This window comes from Cupressus sempervirens, chromosome 7 (assembly GCF_028749045.1).
Source record: "Cupressus sempervirens isolate cs-2001-9-10 chromosome 7, ASM2874904v1, whole genome shotgun sequence".
Taxonomy (NCBI): Eukaryota; Viridiplantae; Streptophyta; class Pinopsida; order Cupressales; family Cupressaceae; genus Cupressus; species Cupressus sempervirens.
In genome coordinates, this window is record NC_143124.1 from 882,420,231 (window position 1) to 882,439,221 (window position 18,991).

At 35.7% G+C, this 18,991-nt stretch overlaps 1 protein-coding gene across 1 annotated transcript; it reads left to right on the top strand.

The window, feature by feature from the left end:
* The first annotated feature begins 4,615 nt into the window (after nt 1-4,615).
* LOC149550286 (antimicrobial ginkbilobin-2-like protein) lies at nt 4,616-5,849 on the top strand. The gene has a single exon (XM_089795059.1). It carries the CDS (start codon nt 4,910-4,912, stop codon nt 5,657-5,659), a length of 750 nt encoding a protein of 249 aa, XP_089651185.1. The 5' UTR covers nt 4,616-4,909; the 3' UTR covers nt 5,660-5,849.
* The last annotated feature ends 13,142 nt before the right edge of the window (nt 5,850-18,991 follow it).

Consider the following 18,991-nt stretch of genomic DNA (forward strand, 5'->3'; position numbering starts at 1 on the left):
ACATCATTCATAAAGTTGAAAGGAGGAAACAATTTAATGCATATTCAAATATATCATTAGAAGAAGGAATCATCAAAGGCATCATAAAAAAGGTGATAAGTGCTAAAGAATAAAATATTATTAAAATTCCAAGAGAAGATGAAAATGAAGCATATAGTGGAAAGTGTTTATCAATCACAAAATTGCTACTAAATGCTGCTATAAAGGATGAAAACACCAGAATTATTTTTTTATCAATTACCTAGCCCTATTATATCTGAAAAAGAACTAGTAGAAAATTCATTGAAATATTTATTTACAAAACTAGAGAACTTATACAACTTAATAATAAATGCAATGGAAGATTCCTAATTCAGTAAGAATAATGCTACAAAATATGCATGGTATAAGAAAATGGTAATAAATGATTTATATGAAAATATAAGGTTGTAGAAAAAAACTCAAATACCAAATAAAAAAAGATAATGAAAATATAAGTAAATCATAAACAAGTTTCAAGTTGAATAATATGCCTTGGACATAGGAAAAAATTGAGATTTAAAAGCATGAACATAAAAAAGGTGAAGTTTGAATGTATAAATAGAAATAACGATGAAGTTTGAAAGCATGGACAATTTCAAGGATGCTGGAGATTTTTCAAATAAACTAAAAGTCATTAATATTTTTAATCAAATATTATAAATTAAATTATTACATGATAAATACTTAAGATTGATAGTTTCCCATGAAACATATTTATCTAATGTTGTAAGCAGTGTGAGTTCAACCTACAAGTAAAATAGATGCATTTACAAAACACAAATTAAGTTTTATAGAAATGTAGTGATTAAAATATTAATACATTACATATTTATTAGTAAAATATAGACTATCAAAATGACATAGAAAGTTAACATGAAGAAGAAATATACCCATAAATAGTTTAAGTAGATCAACCATAACGAATGAGTAGATTTATGAATATCAACATACTTAATTACCTAATACACAAATAAAACTGCATAAAATTTGTATTATATAATTATTTAAAGGTAAATGGATGATATGATATCACTTACACATAGTATAACTTGTTTGAATCAAGCTTGAGTCTCCAATACTTCAAGTATAATATGGAGTTCATCTCTCTACTTAGATCTCCCATTGTTATAGGAAAGATCCAAATATCTTATCATAGAGTAGCAATGGCATTTGAATATGTCATGGTGATATTTCTATTTTAGAAGTGCCAAAATTGAATGACATATGTGTTTCCATTGAACCGTGTTTCAAATTCTGAATGACAAGATGATAGTGAAGACCAAACAATTATTACTTTGACATGAGAAGGCTAGACTCTTTCCATTTCATTTTTAATTTTTTTTTTGTGCCAACTAACTTATGTAGTGCAAGGTAGGAGAATCCCCAAAGGAGATGTTCTAGCCCCTAACAAATAACCACACAACAAAAGATAAACAACAATGCAAGATTTTATACCAAATCATAGCTCTTTATTCATAAAATAACTAATTACATGTAATGTGTTGTGCTATAAGGCCTTCTTGGTTATGAACAAGTACAAAGCAAGTAATAGCTCTACAAGATCCCTCAAGATCCAATCCAAGCCCTAGCTAGTCTAGATCCACACTATGATAGAAAACTCCAAGGAATATCCAACTAGTACTCATGAACCCACCAAGAAATCTCCTTGTTTCCCAAGCCTCAACTACTAGCCTTTCTCAAAATTTTCTCCTCTACCACCTTCTCTTCTCCAAAACAGATGAATAATGACTAAAGACTTCCCCACAACCCCTACTTATACCAATCTAAGCCACAAGTTGGCCTAGTATGCTACAAATTAAATATCCCTTATATTAACTATTTCAAGAGCCACAAGTCAGCCTCCAACATAAATTAAATACCAAATGCCTTTAAAGGCTTACAATACTAATTAAATACATCAAAATTAATTACCCAAGACCCAAATAGGTCCACTAAACCCCACCAAAATCCCTTAACCATGCAGGATAGCCAACTACCCCAAGATGCTCCTGCATCACTTACTTTACTTTCAAGTTTTTTTTTATGCCAGTCACCTAGATTTATACCATTGAAGTAGAAGTCATGATGCAACTAACTCCTGGAATAACCTATCCATTTGGCTATCACATGTTTAATTTTACTGATCAATTTTTTTCTTTCGCAACACTAAGCATTTCTTTTTGTTTATACAAAATATGATAGGAATATATTATGTTGTAGTTGTATAGATAACATCTTGGTCTATTGATTATTTGTAAAGATACTTAAGAATCTAGAGTATCATAATAAGAAAATTATTTATATTTTTCATTTAGGATGTGTATTATTTCTCAAAACTTATGATTCTTAAGATAAGCTTGATAATATTTATTAAAATTAATCTTATATATTGAAATAAATTATCAACTTGTTTATTTTTCATGAAATGCCTATTTCTAGTTACATCATATGTAAAATATCATTTGTTTTTGTTATGACCACAATGCATTCTATGCAATATAGGTACCAAATGCACAAAAGTTAAACAAGAGATTCAAATAACAAACAATGAGTGCATTATATCACAACATGAAAATGCATGAACACCATAAAAATACCATAGAAAAAATCACACTGAAGTGAATATGATATCATAATGCCCTCACTAATGGGGTTAGGGTAAAAGTGTTGGAGTCCCGAAGGAAATAATTAGAGGTATAAAGATAACCACCTTCAAGAAATATTGATTGTACATTCAAAGGGAGCCTATGGAAGTTTGGATTTAAGTAGATTATATGTCATGAGAAGAGGGAGATGGTGTGCAAGATATTCAAATTCGTGAAAGATAAAACGAATAAAAAGTAGAAATCCCAAGCTCTCCTTTTCAAGAGAGGGTCTATTGGGTTATATTTTAATTATTTCATTGAAAGAGTTAAAAAATAAATCCTCTACAGATGAAATTTTTTCTTGAAATCCCAATCCTTTGGACCCAAGCAATAGACCTATCAAATCACAAGTTTGTCTCACTTCCCCCTCTCTCCCTATCTTCCCCATCTCCCCTTATACTTTTTCCCTCTCTTTCTCTCTCCCTTGTCTCCTTCCTTTCCCCCTCTCAAAAATTTCATTCAGTGAGCTTCCTTAACTATGTATAACATACAAAAAATTATAATTTTATGATACACTTCTATTTGAAATATACATATGAATAACTAATTAATAAAAATTACCTTTTGTACTTAAGAAATTCAAGTTTTAATTTACAAAAACTTGTTAGAGCTTATTGACATTGGATTCAAGGGAAATACATCTTCACATTTTGTGGAAGTATGTCGGCATGTCAAGACTTCAAACCAAATATATTTGCATTACAATTTATTTACACAAGATTAAAATATTTCTCAAAATGTCTCAAAGCTTGGAAATATTTTTCCACTTTTTCTAGCACATTCAACTCTCTCTCTCTCTCTCTCTCACACACACACACACACACACACACACACACACACACACACACACACATCAACTAGCATGTTTGTCTCTCTCTCCCTCTCCATCAGTTTCTCCTTCTTGCCACACTATTTAAATATTTTGGGACATGCAAAAATTTCTCATGCTATCTAAAAATGCAATTGAGTGAAAATAATGGTAAATTCAAAACCACCACAAGTCTCACTATATTAAAATCAATTAATACCTCTTGAAATCTCTCTCTCTCTCTCTCTCTGGGATGTTATCGATCACTAGTGTTTGATCTTTACTCAAACTTCATAATTTCTTAAATCCTTTATAATAAAATGGTTTAATGATAAGATCTATTTTTTAAATGAAAGATTTTACATATTGTCAATTTCATAGATTACTTTTATTAAATTCTATATATTACTTTATATGAAATATCTTTAACTTTTTATTCATTAAATCTTAATAATCTTTTTACCATTTTTCACAATATTTCATTATATATTCTTTGTATTCTTAAAATATCTCTTCTCCTTTTAAATCTTATATATTAATTCTTTTTAATTTTCCAAGATTTTCCCTTCTCTCATTATTCTCTGAATTCCATGTACTTCCTTTGCCTTTCACCCTCTCCTTTAATATGCCTTTGTCTACAACTTACCATTACATTCTTCCATCCTAATACATTCTTCCTAACAGTTAATCAAAATGAGATTGATTTTAAGACAATGGAACATAAAAACAACACAATGATTATAGATTGTAGAAATTTTATATATAAAACCTGAGAGACATGAGTAGCACAAGGTTGTTTTAATGTGATTTTGTCTGTAGCTAAGCATGCCGCGTTTCTTGACTCTGGAAGGCGCTATGGCGGCATGGCGATGTTGTTGACAGGGCTCGCTTCATACAAGATGAGTACAGATTAAAGTGATCTGATAATTTGCCAACCGTGCAAACAATCAGCGAGTTTGAACCGTAATTAGACTCAGACTCCGTCGCACTTGTTGACAATGTCATTGCGGAAGCATCTACAACGACAGAGTCTAAGTAGATGATATCGACAGCCACCTCCTACGAATAAAGTTTGGCATATCCCGTCTATCAAAACAAAAAGAAGTTTGGCATATCCCACTGAGATGGCAAGAATTTCCCGCAAAGACTACTAAAAACAATGTACTGAAATTACGATATAGTATTGCCTAATGGAGATATACAGTGGGCAAAGCTTCCTTTCAGGCAAGTAAAACTTTTAATATGAAGTTAAATATTCATGATATTCATTAGGTTGGCCATGAGGGCGAAGTCAATCTCTGATAGAGGCCGAATTCAATAGGGAACTATAGAAAGGGGCGCCGCAGGGCCCTACCCGCCAATATCTCCCTGATCTATTTATAACCTCATTTGCTCCTCGTGTTGAATCACATCTCCTCCTCTGTAAGCTGTCAAAATGTATTTGTCAGCGACTGCATCAAAGAGAGTGCCGCTATACCTAGCGGCTTTGCTAGTGTTGTGCATTGTCACGGCTAAATCCGCGTCGGAGGAAGGCGAGATATATGCAGCGTGTAATGTGGTGAAGTACTCCAACGGCTCCCAGGCTGATAAAAATCTGGTAACGCTCTTAAAAACTCTGAGGGAGAAAGCGGCGTATGCGGGCTTCGGCATTTCTGTTTATGGGTGGGAGAAGCCGACCCAGCTGTCTGGGCGCCTGCAGTGCAGAGGAGATCTCTCTTCCGCCGACTGCGCCGCGTGTTCAGCTCATGCAGTGAAGGTCGTCCGCCGCGACTGCCCAAACGCCATTGGCGCGCGTGTTCAGCTGGAGCATTGTTTCTTGCGCTACGAGAATTACAGCTTTCTCACTCAGCTGGACACCACCTTCTGGTACGGACTCGTTAACGTGAATAACAATACGGACACCAACTTTAACACCGCCGCTCGCAGTCTTATGGCGGATCTGTCGAGCAAGGCCCCCGCCAGCCCTATCAAGTTTGCGTTGGGGTCGTCTGTTGTTTCTTCGAATGTGAGCATCTATGGCATGGCGATGTGTTGGAGGGACATGTCCATGAAAGACTGCGCCGCCTGCCTTTCAAAGGGATATAAAGAGGTCTTCATCTTGTCTAGCCAGAGAGTCGGTGCTCAGGTTTTCGTGGGCAGCTGTACATTGCGCTATGAAACTTATCCGTTTGCCAAGTTCCATTAGTGTTTGACCCGTGTGTGAGAGTCCCTTTCTGTATGCGTTATGAACGCGGAAGCTTATTCTCCAAATAAAGTCATAGAACTAAGAATAATGAAATCAGTCACAGGTGAGGTCGATGGCCGAACTTTATAAACTTTATGTTGCAGACTTCAAACATGAATATAATAAAAATATATTAAAATAGTGGATCAAACGGATTTTCTGTTTAACTGAATGATAACAATTTGAGCCCCTATTTGCATCTCGGGAAAATTGTAAGTTTATAATAAAATGATTATTTTATTTCAATGACAGTGTGTTGTTTGGCATGGGACAGGCTAATTTCAAGACAAAATGCACTAAAGACAAAATAAAGTCAATTTTTTCCTCTAGATTCATGAAAATGTAGTGATTTCTTTCCAAAAATTTTGTGTTTTTGACTATAAACTATGCAGATCATGAACATCAAATGCTAAAATTTTAGGAAAAATCTATGATGTTTTTGATTTTTTGAAAATTGGTCAACTATACAGTTTATATGGAGGATAGCTGCATTTGTTTGGCATTGTCTTGATTTGATAAAGAGCTCTATTTGAGGAATTAAAAATTGATATCTTAGGTCTTATAACATGTAGGATATTTTAACATTTTAAGGAAATGATTGATAACATTTTTTTTAAAATCTAGGAGATCTTGGGTTTGAGTCTACTCAATCTTAATAAGTAACAATAATAATTAATCAAAACACATAATAATAATTAACCTTGGCTTTGGCCTTTGACAATCAATTTTTTTTTTTAAAATATGTTATTAAATTAATTTTAGAATCTTAATGTTTAATAATCATAATAGAAAATTCTGATCCACTAAAATAGGTACTAGTGGACCTTTTGGTAATATTCAAGATTATAATAGTAAGAAAACCTTACTATTCATTATCAATCTAGATGTCTTAGTATCAATTTGGAACAAATATTTATTTTTTGATGAATAGTCCCTTCTTTATATTAAAAAAAATACAATAAAGTTACATATTTACAAAAAAAGGGGCCGAGGGAAACATGATCACCTCGTGAGTTCATACAGCCAAAGGCTAGATACCAACTATTCATTAAAAAAAACTTTAGAAAACATAAAAAATCCTCAAGCTGCCAGCATAGTGCCATCCAAAGGAGGAGGATCCTTATCATCAGAGCCCCACCTGAGGGTGGGGTGAGTAGATGGCTCAAGGGGAGCCCATCCATCATCAATAACAACAATATTATCTTCATCTTTCTCTCCCTTAGGCCTAGGAGGAGAAATGGCTAAGTTTAGCTAGGAAACACCCACTTGGGGTCTGAGTGCGCAGAGGGCCAACCGGTAGTAGGAGCAGCAAGAGGAGCCATTGGGGACCACCCAGAGTTAGACCTTTGAGGAGGCGAGGCAGAGCGGTGTGTTGTTAGCATAAATAATAACATTGTAATCTTTCTAAATGGTAAACAAGATCTCCAATTTGAAAGCATGTCATATCTAGGAGTACTTGAAAGGTATCTAAATATTGTCACCTAGAACAACCATATGCTAAGAGAAAGGTTCTGGGCGAAAGGGGTGAAATAGATCATGTGCAAAAATGTCTCTGGTTGACCATAGAAAGGGCAATAGGGGTCAGGAACACCTAGGTGCCATAGCCAGGGGCTCAAAGGCAAGCCCTAGAAAAGAATACACCAAGCAAAATGCACAATTTTAGGCTTAGTAATGGCTTGCCAGAAGATTGCAAATGCCATCATTGGTTTTGAGAACTTCAACCATGGGCAGGTGAGGAACTAGCTATTGGTAGCCCAGCCTAGGCTTATAGCTAGTTATTAGGGTGTCTGGGTACCACTTCCAGTCTTTCCCCCAAGGGCAAGATGATTGAATACCCACTTTATGCAACAAATGTGGAGGCACCGCAAAAACCAAAAGATCAAAAGTATGTCGATCTAGACAAGTGAGCTAGAATTGCACTTTCATATCCTCTCATGACCGTAAGCTCATGGTAACTCTAGAGAAAAGATCTTTAGGGGTTCTTATGCCACGTTTAAAAAAGTGCAGAGCACTAGCTCCATGCACCTTAGCTAGGGGAAAACCTTGGATAGAAAATAATGGCAACCGCCAAAGATTGTGTTGGTTCATGGAGAGCTCATGTTTGAGCCCATTACCAACCCAACGAAGCTAGGGCTTAACTACTTCCTAGGATTTTTAAATACTCTTGGTGATAAAAGTGCCTTGAATCTTGATAGGTTCAGTCATGACAAGAAGGGTCTGAAAAAAAATCCCCTTCTAGGCTGGCCAGTGAACCAGAAAGCGTAAAGAAATACAATGTCTTAACAAAATCTTCCAAGCTTCATTACCAGAAAGAGCTTGAATCGCCCATTTGGCACATAAAGCAATACCTTTCTTCTAGGTGGATAGCAAGCCTAGGCCACCAAACTCTTTGGGAAGACAGCAAAAATCTCAAGCAACTCTATGAAAGCCCTGGTGAGTGTTGAGATAATGGGTGTTGCACACATTGCATAATATTGTTATATTTTATTTTGTTATGTAATGTTGTACCTAGATGGACATGCAACATGTAAAGATTCCCATGGAATATTTTTGATGAGTTGTATTGTAACATTGTGATAATATTTCATGTAATTATTTAATATTGGGGAAAAGAATTAAATGCCCAATATTAAATGTGGGGTCAGTGGGTTAGGTAGCACATGGTTTTAGCACATGGTTTATGTAACACCACTTAGTGGTTTTGTGGGACTTGCTACTATATAAGCAGCCACAAGGGTAGTTGTTGTAGAGAGAAGAAAACGAGTGACAAGGAGAAGACAAAAGGCAAGAGTCGAGCGGGACAAGGCTTGATAGGTTAGCCAAGGGAGCATTTGTGAAGGTTGAAAGCATGGCATGGGATGTGTGGATTCATGCTTGTTCACATAGTTTGCTCGGTTGTGGCTATGGCCATGAAGGCTTCCATGGTTGTATGGCAATGGTATTTTTGCTGAATAATACATGATGATGGATGCTTTTGGAGGCTGGGTTTTTCCCTCAATGAGGGTTTCCTAGGGTATATCTTGTGTCACATTTTGTGGGTATGTTTTCTATTCTCTTGCATGTGGATTTTAATTCTGTGTTTATTTTGGATCTATTATGGGTTATGTGGAAATGGTTATATTCTTTGTTGCCAAGTTTCTTTACAAGTGGTATCAGAGCTATGGTTTTATTATTGTAACCCTGGATTGAATCCATGGGAATGCATGAGAGGATAAAAGAAAAGGGCAAGATATATGAATGATTTATTGTAGATCTGAGGACTTTGGATTTGCTGTTATGATGGGATGTTAAAAGTGTTGGGCATGTGAAATTGTTGGACAAAAAGCTTTTTTTGGATGTCTCATTTTAAATGAGGGTTTTTGGGGGGTAGCTTGCAAAAATGACCTCCTAGGTAAAAAAAGACCTCACCATTGGATTCGGGTTGACATTTCCATAAAATTTGATATATAATATGCCCTAGTTTGGCCATGTTAAGATGAAATGAAAGAGTTTTTTAGTTTCAGCCCATGATGGCCGTCAAATTTAATCCCGTCAAAATTTTTGTCACTGAAAAAATAAAAAATAAAAAATCGTACTGAAAATGGTAAAAAGACTGTCTTAGTAAAATGACCATAACTTTCTCTCAGAATATCGGATTTCAGAGTTCTTATAGGCGTTGGAAAGCTAATTCAGAGCACTACAACATGGATTAGGTTTGGTTCTATGATTTTAAAATTTTGTTAGGTTTTAAGAGCCCTAAAGTCAGATATTTTTTATTTTGAGCACGGATTAGGGTATAACTTGGGCATACGGAGTCGGATTTTGGACTTCGAGTAGTCAACGAAAAGCTCTTGGAGAGCTCTAAACATTGGTTCAGATTTGGTATAGGTTTGACATAATTTATTTGGTGATATATTTATCTGAATAGTTTATAGGTATATTTTGACTATGGTAACATTGTGAGTTTATGGCATTGGAGATTTAAGTTTTGATGTCATTGTATACTCAGTTCATATTTCAGATTGGTCTCATGATGATATGGTTATCAGTGTTTGATTTGGATATGCATGATGACTTGTTGGATCTACAAGTTGTGCAGTATTGTAAGCGGTCTATACTTACAGGTTGCATTTATAACTTGGTTATGGGTTGTCTTTGCCCATTGATCTTTCATTATTGATGCATATTCAGATTGGTGGCTTGGATTTGAGATTGTCTATGCCCTAAGTCACATGATTTTATCTTCATGTAGAAGGGATGAGATGTTGTTACCAGGTACAGTCATGGTGGAGGATTGTGGTTGACTATTTTATGCTGACAGGTTGGACACTTTGAGAGCCAGATGCTCAGTTCACAGATTTGATCATGGTGTCATGGATTTTGACATGACATGATTGGATATACAGGTACATCCTTGATGTTCATTAGCTTGGATTTCTAATTCAGTTATGGTGGTATATCTTCTTGGTTGAGGATCATGGTTATTTGGTTTCTTTTGAGGAGCTCATGATGTGCACTTTGAGTTCTTTGATGGTTTGATGCTTTGGTTGATTCTCATGGTTAGAGGATGGTATTGTTCATCATGATGTCATAGATAGCTTGGATACACGGTTTAGTGGGAGCTTGTGACAGTGATGGGATGACAGTGTAGGATTAGTTCCTAGTTTGGTTTATATCTTCTTGGTTTGGAGAGGATGGATTTTATGATGCCATAGGTGACTTGGTACCATGGTTGAGTGGGAGTTGTTGGCATTGACATATTTATTGAGTGTTTGCAGATGTTAGAGGTTTGTCTTAGATCCTGTTGCTGCAGAAGCGTCTTTGACATTTGCATGGTGCACTTGTTATCTTCATGGTGTATGAAGATAGTTAGATCTTGAGGACTCATGGAGTTCTTGGTTATCTTCATGGTGTATGGAGATGGTTCTTCATGGTATGTGGAGATGGTTTTCTTCATGGTGTATGGAGATGGTTGCATCTTGAGGACTCACAGGGTTCTTGGCAAAGGTGTGGTTTATGCCTTTATTTGGCATGTTATCCTTGGTATGAGGATGGTTTCATTATTATGTCATGGTATACTCTTGATACGCGTTTAGAGTTGTGACATGTTATGGTGTGTTCATATGGAGCATGTTATCTCTTTAGTTGAGATGGTAAGATCATGTTGTCATGTTTATGTTCCTAAGGCCATGGTTGGAACTTTGACATTGATCTTGGTTTAGTTTCTTGGTATTGAGTACACTGATCATAAGTTGGATACTTCATGATATTGCTATGTTGCATTTGGAGTTGGCATGGATTGATTGGTTACAGGTGCTCATGGATACTTAGAGACAGTGGTGATGCTGATTTCTCTTCGATTAGAGAAGTATTTATTGGGATGGTTGATGGTTTCAACAGGAAGTCTGAGGGGCAGTCACCTGATATGGACTTGAGAGGAGATTGTTCTTAGATGAGTCTTGGTTGGAGACTTGGGTATCTTGATGAGCATACTCATTCCCTACTCTTGGTCTACTCGGCGGTTTGTTACTTGAGAGGTATAGCCCATTTTTTTTTCTCAAGTGCATTATATTTATGCTTATCTTTCATGGATATGGATCTTGAGCTATGATACATGAGTTAGTTCTGGAGGGTTCATTTGAGAGATGGTTTAGCATTGGTTATCTCCATGTGCATATGTTGTTATGCTAGTTGAATTTGGGAGATGGTTTTATATTGGGCATATTCCTTGGTTTAGGAATGGGTTTATTGAGTTTGATCTTCTTGTGAGAGGCTTACATCCATGATGAGTTATATGGTATGGTTTGGGTGTTGTTGAGGCTTCTTGTTGGGGTTTTATGGAGGAGATCATACTTGCACAGTTTACATGTAGAGGTGTGTGTAGAAGGACATGATACAGGTTATGATTTGCATGGTTTCTCTAGTCTTGGTTATCTTCCTGGATGTTTAGTTTTGCTTACATTGGATTTGACATTGGTTAGAGATTGTGATCACTGGTTTGTGCTCATGTATGTCATGTGAGAGATGACATGGTTATTTCTTTCCTTTGTTGGTTGTGGAGAACTTGGAGACTATTGGAGACTTGTTATGAGAATTTTTCTTGCAGGATATCAGTTTATGTATTGTGGATGTCCTTGATACTACATGGATTCACTTCTTTGAGATGTGTTGAGTGGATTGGTTATAGATTTGACATTATCTTTTGCAGTGGAAGCTTCTTGGTATATATGTGGCAGGTATTGCTCTTGAGGCTTGTGATTGCAGGTTGCAGATTGGATATGTTGGTGATATAAGATTCACTTGTTATACCTTTGAGGTATGGATAGTTGGATGGGTTTGGCACTTTGCTATGGGTGTTATTTTAGGTATAGATATTTTGACAACTACAGATACATGTGATTACCTTTGGATTAGGTTTTTGTGCTTGGAATTTCAGTTGGTACAGGATTTTATGATTTTCTAATGCGACAGGTTGGGTGGCTTTCTCTTTGGATGGCTTCTATGTATGTCCAGTGGGAGTGGCATAATAGGAGGTGAGATCATGTTTGAGATGTTGGATACTTTGATTTTGTTGTGGGTACTAGGATGGAGCACTTGGTGTATTTTGATCCATGATGGTGGATGTGTTGGGAGGGATTGTTCCCTTGTTCATTTGTGTGGCTACAGATTGACCCTATGCAATGTATACAACAAGTGGGAGATTGTTGAGATAATGGGTGTTGCACACATTGCATAATATTGTTATATTTTATTTTGTTATGTAATGTTGTACCTAGATGGACATGCAACATGTAAAGATTCCCATGGAATATTTTTGATGAGTTGTATTGTAACATTGTGATAATATTTCGTGTAATTATTTAATATTGGGGAAAAGAATTAAATGCCCAATATTAAATGTGGGGTCAGTGGGTTAGGTAGCACATGGTTTTAGCACATGGTTTATGTAATACCACTTAGTGGTTTTGTGGGACTTGCTACTATATAAGCAGCCACAAGGGTAGTTGTTGTAGAGAGAAGAAAAAGAGTGACAGGAGAAGACAAAAGGCAAGAGTCGAGCGGGACAAGGCTTGATAGGTTAGCCAAGGGAGCATTTGTGAAGGTTGAAAGCATGGCATGGGATGTGTGGATTCATGCTTGTTCACATAGTTTGCTCGGTTGTGGCTATGGCCATGAAGGCTTCCATGGTTGTATGGCAATGGTATTTTTGCTGAATAATACATGATGATGGATGCTTTTGGAGGCTGGGTTTTTCCCTCAATGAGGGTTTCCCAGGGTATATCTTGTGTCACATTTTGTGGGTATGTTTTCTATTCTCTTGCATGTGGATTTTAATTCTATGTTTATTTTGGATCTATTATGGGTTATGTGGAAACGGTTATATTCTTTGTTGCCAAGTTTCCTTACAGTGAGAAGCATCTGACACCCAGAGGAAATCATGTAATAGGTTCTCAAGTTTGAGATAAGAGGCCTTTGAAGGAGCCCAATAGGAGGATAGTACACGTGGGTGGTGGCCAACACTTTGGAACAAATCTAGAATTTTCCCACCAGGGAGAGAGGTTTGGTGATCCAACACTCTAGCTTCTTCTCTATTCTTGCAAGAACCACATTCCAAACCTTGACAACTAAGGCTTGGAAGGAAAAAGGAATTCCCAAAAAATGAAAAACTTCCCCATGCTAAACCCATTTCCATTGATTTTCCCAAGCCAAGTAGGATGAGGAAGGGAAGACTACCTATAGCAAAGGGTTTTGTACCATTGAATAGAAAACCCTGAAGCAAGACAGAATGTGTCAAGACATTGCAAAGTGAAGGCAATATTCTCTTCAACCTCACTGAGAATGAGGAAGGAGTCATCTGTGAAATGGCCATTCACAAGCTGATCAGGGGAATCTGGGAGGGAAATACCATGGACCCTCACTTGTGAGAAAATACCCAAAACCTTTGGCTGCCAACACATATAAAGAGGGTGCCAGCAGGAAACCTTGATGAATTGAACAATAAATCCCAATGGCTTGAGACTGGTGGCCATTAATGGAGATGCAAGTAGAGGCATCACCAAAAAGCATCTGGATTGACTGCAAAAAAGTAGGGCCAAACCCAATCACTTGAAGCATTGCAAAGATGAAAGGCTGCTATATTTGGTCATAAGCTTTGGTAAAATCAATCTTGAGAAAGATGGCATGTTGCTTGGAATGCCGAGCCCATTCCATCCCTTCCCACACAAAAAATATATTTTCCAAGATATAATGGTATTTGATAAAACTCTTTTTTTCTAGTGCAAAATATCTAAGGAAGAAGATGATAGATTTTAAGAGAGATCCTTGGAAATGATCTTGTAGGAGACATTCAACAAAGTGATGGGCTTCCAATTGTAGGTATCTTCAAGGCCACCCACCTTATGTATGAATTTGATATCCTTCTTACTAATAAAATTTCCTAGAGAGTAGGAATTGTAGGCTTCAAGATAGACCTTATGCAAGTCTAGTCCAATCTCATCCCAAAACGTCTTGTAAAATTCACAAGGGAAACTGTCATAACCAAGGGCCTTATTATCCACCATGGACAAGATAACTTCCTTGAGGTCCACTAAAGTGAGCTTCTACTTGCAGAATGTATATTGTTCTAGAGCAAGTCTTTTAGGACTAACATCCAAACAAGCCTACAAAGCTTTATTCTAGGCTTTTGAAGGACCTTGCACTGTGAAAACTTTTTCATAGTGGTGAATGAAAGCTTGGAGAATGTCAATAAGCTCACAGAAGGAGTGTTTACCCTTCCAAATGCATTTGATCCTCATCACAAAATAGTGAGCCATCAACACATTAAAAATTCCTTGGAAGCTTGATCTCTAACCTCCATCCAGTGAAGGTAGGCCTTGAGTTGAGCTCCTCGGGTAGTATAATTGTTTGCAACCTGCTTCTAGTGGCAAAGGTTGGTGAGATGAACTTGGAGATCTATGTCAAGTAGATTCATGACTAGAGCTTTAGTGGTTGTACAAAGATCTTTGGTAGTGGCCTCATAGGATCTCTTATAGTAAGTGGCCAATTACCTCCCATAAACATATAGAAACCTTGCAGTATGGGTGATGGCATCATTCCACCACTGAATCCACCAAGAGGAAGAGTGGGGCCTAGGTTCAAGATCCAAAGTTTGTAATATATGAGCAGTGGTGGGTGGATGTGACAATGCTACAATATTAAGGTAAAATTGAGTTTTACAATTATGAGGTAGGGTAGAATGCCAGCTAATGGAGAAATGGATGGGAAAATGGTCACAAAGAGTCACATCCAAGGAGTGGAGTGATAGCTAGTAGACTCATGTGAGAAAAGGAAGAAAAAGACTGAGCATAAATCATAATACGATCTAGCCTTTTAAGAACTTTGTCAGATCCCTCTCGAAAGTTCGACCATGTGTACCAGATGCCATCAGTTTGGCATAGATGAACATTGGAATCAAAAAGACCTAGATTGTTTCACATGTAAAACTAGGCTTCTTGCTCTCTAGCTAACCATCAAAAGGGTAGAAAGCCCACTTTGTCAATAGCCAGCTCAATTATATTGAAATCTCCAGAGAATATCCTGGTGGCAAGCTGTAAAGAATCAATTAGCCACCTTCACAAGTGAGAGTGCTCAACTACATCATTAGGGCCATAGACATTGACAATGCCAAAAGAATGATTTTGAAAAGACAAAAACATCCAAACAACTCTCTACATGGAGTTAGAACCATGGGCATTAACAAAAGGAAAAAGCTGAGGGGAGAGGAGAGTGAGTACACCACCTTGACTAGCTTCATGCTAAGAAGCAAAGCTAACACCATCTGACCACATCACACGACAGGCTAAGTTGAAAAGAAACCCAAAGACTTTGACTTCTTGTAGGCACAAAACATCAATATTGCTAAGCCTACGCTTCGTATCATGAACAAAATATTTTCTAGGGAGGTTTGTTAGCCCCCACACATTTCAAGAGAGAAAATTCATTATAAACCAGCTTGCATATTCTCCTCATCCCCAAGTGAGTAAAGGCCATTATGCAAGAAAGTGGAGGATTAAAACAAGGGTCACCCAAAGTGATGGCTCTTCATTTATCCCCAGTGATAGAAACTACATTTTGGCCCTTAAGGTTGCGATAGTGATGGAGAGACGAAGAGGAAATCATAGAAGTTTCTTGAGGTGGATGAAACCAAGCAGCTTGGACCTCTAGTTGTTCTATCCCTTATGATGTAGGGTATGAAATAAGCGATGGCACAACCATGGAAACCTTGGGTGTCATGGGCACAAGAGGAGTTGCATTAGATTTGGGAGAACTGGGTTCTTGAGAAATGGGGCTTGGCTTAGCAACACCCTTGTCTTTTTTGACAATTGTTATCCACTCATCCTTTTTAATGATCGAAGCCAAGTTGGGTTCCTGAACCGAAGAGTGATTGCGCTCATGAAGCGGACAATCCTTTATCTTATGGCTAGTAGATTAAGAGAAAAATAAAGTATTTAGGAGATTCAGGTAAAGCACCTTTTGGGTAAAGGTTCTAGCACCAATATTAATTTCCACAGATTCTTTAAGGTCGCTAGAGAGATCGACCTCAACATAGACCCTCTGTTGATTACAGGCATTGAAAAATTTGTCTAGTTCCACACAAATCACTTTTCCCACGGTTTGGGCATTTTCTAGGGGGAAAGATCAACAAGGGATGGGCAGCCCAGGGAACTCTACCCAAATTGGAACTCTAAGTTTGTAGCCATCTGAGATGCAAAAGTCTTGAGACCATCTCTAGAAAAGAAGCAGAGACATGCGAACTATCCATGACCCATGGTTGAAAATGCTCTTAGCCTAGGAGGAGTTACCAAAATGAAACAAAAAAATCCCTTAATGAGGCTTTGAATCCCTTCAAGGAAAATCCCTTGGGGGGTCGATGCCTTGGTGACCCATTCATGCAGTGTGCTTTTAGATGGAGTGCGACCCATAAAATACCTAATAAGGGTTTGGTTTTCTAGCCATTGACAAGCAGATTCAAAAGTAGAAATATTCAAAACAAGGTCAAAAGGGGAATTACCTCATGAAATACCTTGGACACAAATTTGCATGGGCATTTTCTCGGTGTGGCCATTTTTGCATGCAACAACAACTCTAGCACTAGCAGCAACTGTTGGGCTAGAGAGGGTTGAGGAGATTATATCCTATAGCAATTTCCTGCACTAAATGCAGAATGGCAGACAATGAGGCAGAAAGGGCTTAGGCGCAAACTATACAAACCCTAGTAGAGCACTGGAACAAATAAATTTGAAAATATATTCAATTAAACAATAACATCTATTGAAATCAAGATTAGAATTGTTCAAAAACTATAAAGAACTCTTACAGCTCTTTCATGTTCTCATTAGTAATTTCTCTAGCAATAGATATAATGTAACTAGTTTAGAGGCTAGGATTACACCTCAATTTTTTAAGATGCTGAATTTTAATGTTGGACTAGCTTTGTCTAGCCAAAACCTACATAGCTCCTTATAACCAAAGAACTTCCTTAACTAAAATACTACCTAAGCTACAACATAGTCATGATAATATCTTTTATAAATAATGAATGGACTTTGAACTAAGACTCCTACATTTGGAGCTTGACTATTGTGTCAAGGGTAGAATCAAGATAATAGAGCTCTAAGGAAGTTAGTAGTGCTATGACAATAAAGTCAAGGGAACAATGATAACAACTTTGCATTAATTTAGCATAACTATATAATTTTTGCTAAAACATCTTTTTATATGAAATGAGTTATCTATTAGATGGATGGTTAGACATATGTTATTCAAAAACTAATATATTATAAATAGGACTTTAATTATTTATTTAACAATAGCATAACTCTTTTGTTTACCATTTATTTTTGCTAATATTCAGGATAAGTCTTAATAAATTCTTTCATTTTTCATTAAAGATAAATAGAAACTTTATTGGATAATAATTCTAATAACATCTTGACCAAGGAAGAGTGTATGTGAGCCCACTTAAGCATTCAAGCAAGGTGTGTAGTCTACTAGTAAAAGGAGGATATTCATAAGCATTTTAAATCTTCAAATATATGTAATAATAGAGGAAAATTTCATCAGTGTAATCAATCATGAAAACAATAGGAAATAGCTATTGATAAATTATGTAAAAGAGGGAATGCCCAACTTAACTTTGTGTAAATTAATAAGTGGATGAAATTCCTCGGACAAGACTGGTGGGTTTCTCGACTCCTCTCTTTCCTACCTGTGCCCTTTCTAAATGGAGAAAAATATAAAATTATTTAATTAATAAAAGTATCTAGCCTAGAGCTTTTACCAACAAAACATCATAATAATTGTAATAGAAAAAAATATCGCATAGATTTCACTTATACATAAATATTAATATAACAATTTTTTTATAAAAAAATTGTAAATCTTTTAGTCATTATTCAATGTATAAGAGTGTATTTAAGATTATTCAAGAAAATAACATTTAATCTTTTTGTTTCATCATAATGAATAAAATCATATTTTTATGATTTAATTTTATAACTTTATGTCATGCCCAAAATACGAGGGCAAAAAAACACAATTTTTTTTTCTAAATGTTAATATTTAATAATAAGGAGGTACACTAAGGTTGAAGAGTTGAATATGCAATTGCAAGGATAGTTTTCACTACATTACTCTTAAGTTTGTAATCATGAAGATTAAAACAATCTTTACATTTGAACTTTCATTATCAAAAGGATATCAACATTTGATTTGTTATTATATTAAGATAAAACAATATATAGAAAATTAATTGAATGACAGTGCAACTAAACTTAGATTTTAACTAAACAAAACTAACAAATGTTATCTAATAGTCTATGATCATATACTAACATGATAAGGCAAAATACTAGCTCGTACAAAATTTACTAACCCCTCTAAATATATTGATAATTTTTTTACTAAAATAAAACTAATTTCTAACTTCATCTTATAAACTAAACACTTCTAACTAATACCAATTTATACAATTAACTCAACATTTTAACACCAAAATAAAAAATTAATTAATCTTTCCATAATATATTTAATTTAGAACATACTAAATGAATATAATAATTGAAATTATAAGACAATATCTTAAAATTCTTGTTCACTACTATTTTAATAAAGTTTAAGACACTAATACTCAAATTTAATTAAATATTATAAATTACGATTAACATAAAAAAAACTTTTTCATAATTAAAATACTAACTAAAATTTAAACTAACTTAAACTAACTACAAACATAAACTAACTTTACAAAACAAAAATGAAAAAAAAAACTAAAAA

Bases quoted from the DNA above. Each gene is read 5' to 3' on its own strand.
- LOC149550286 (XM_089795059.1), top strand. From the start codon at position 4,910: ATGTATTTGTCAGCGACTGCATCAAAGAGAGTGCCGCTATACCTAGCG.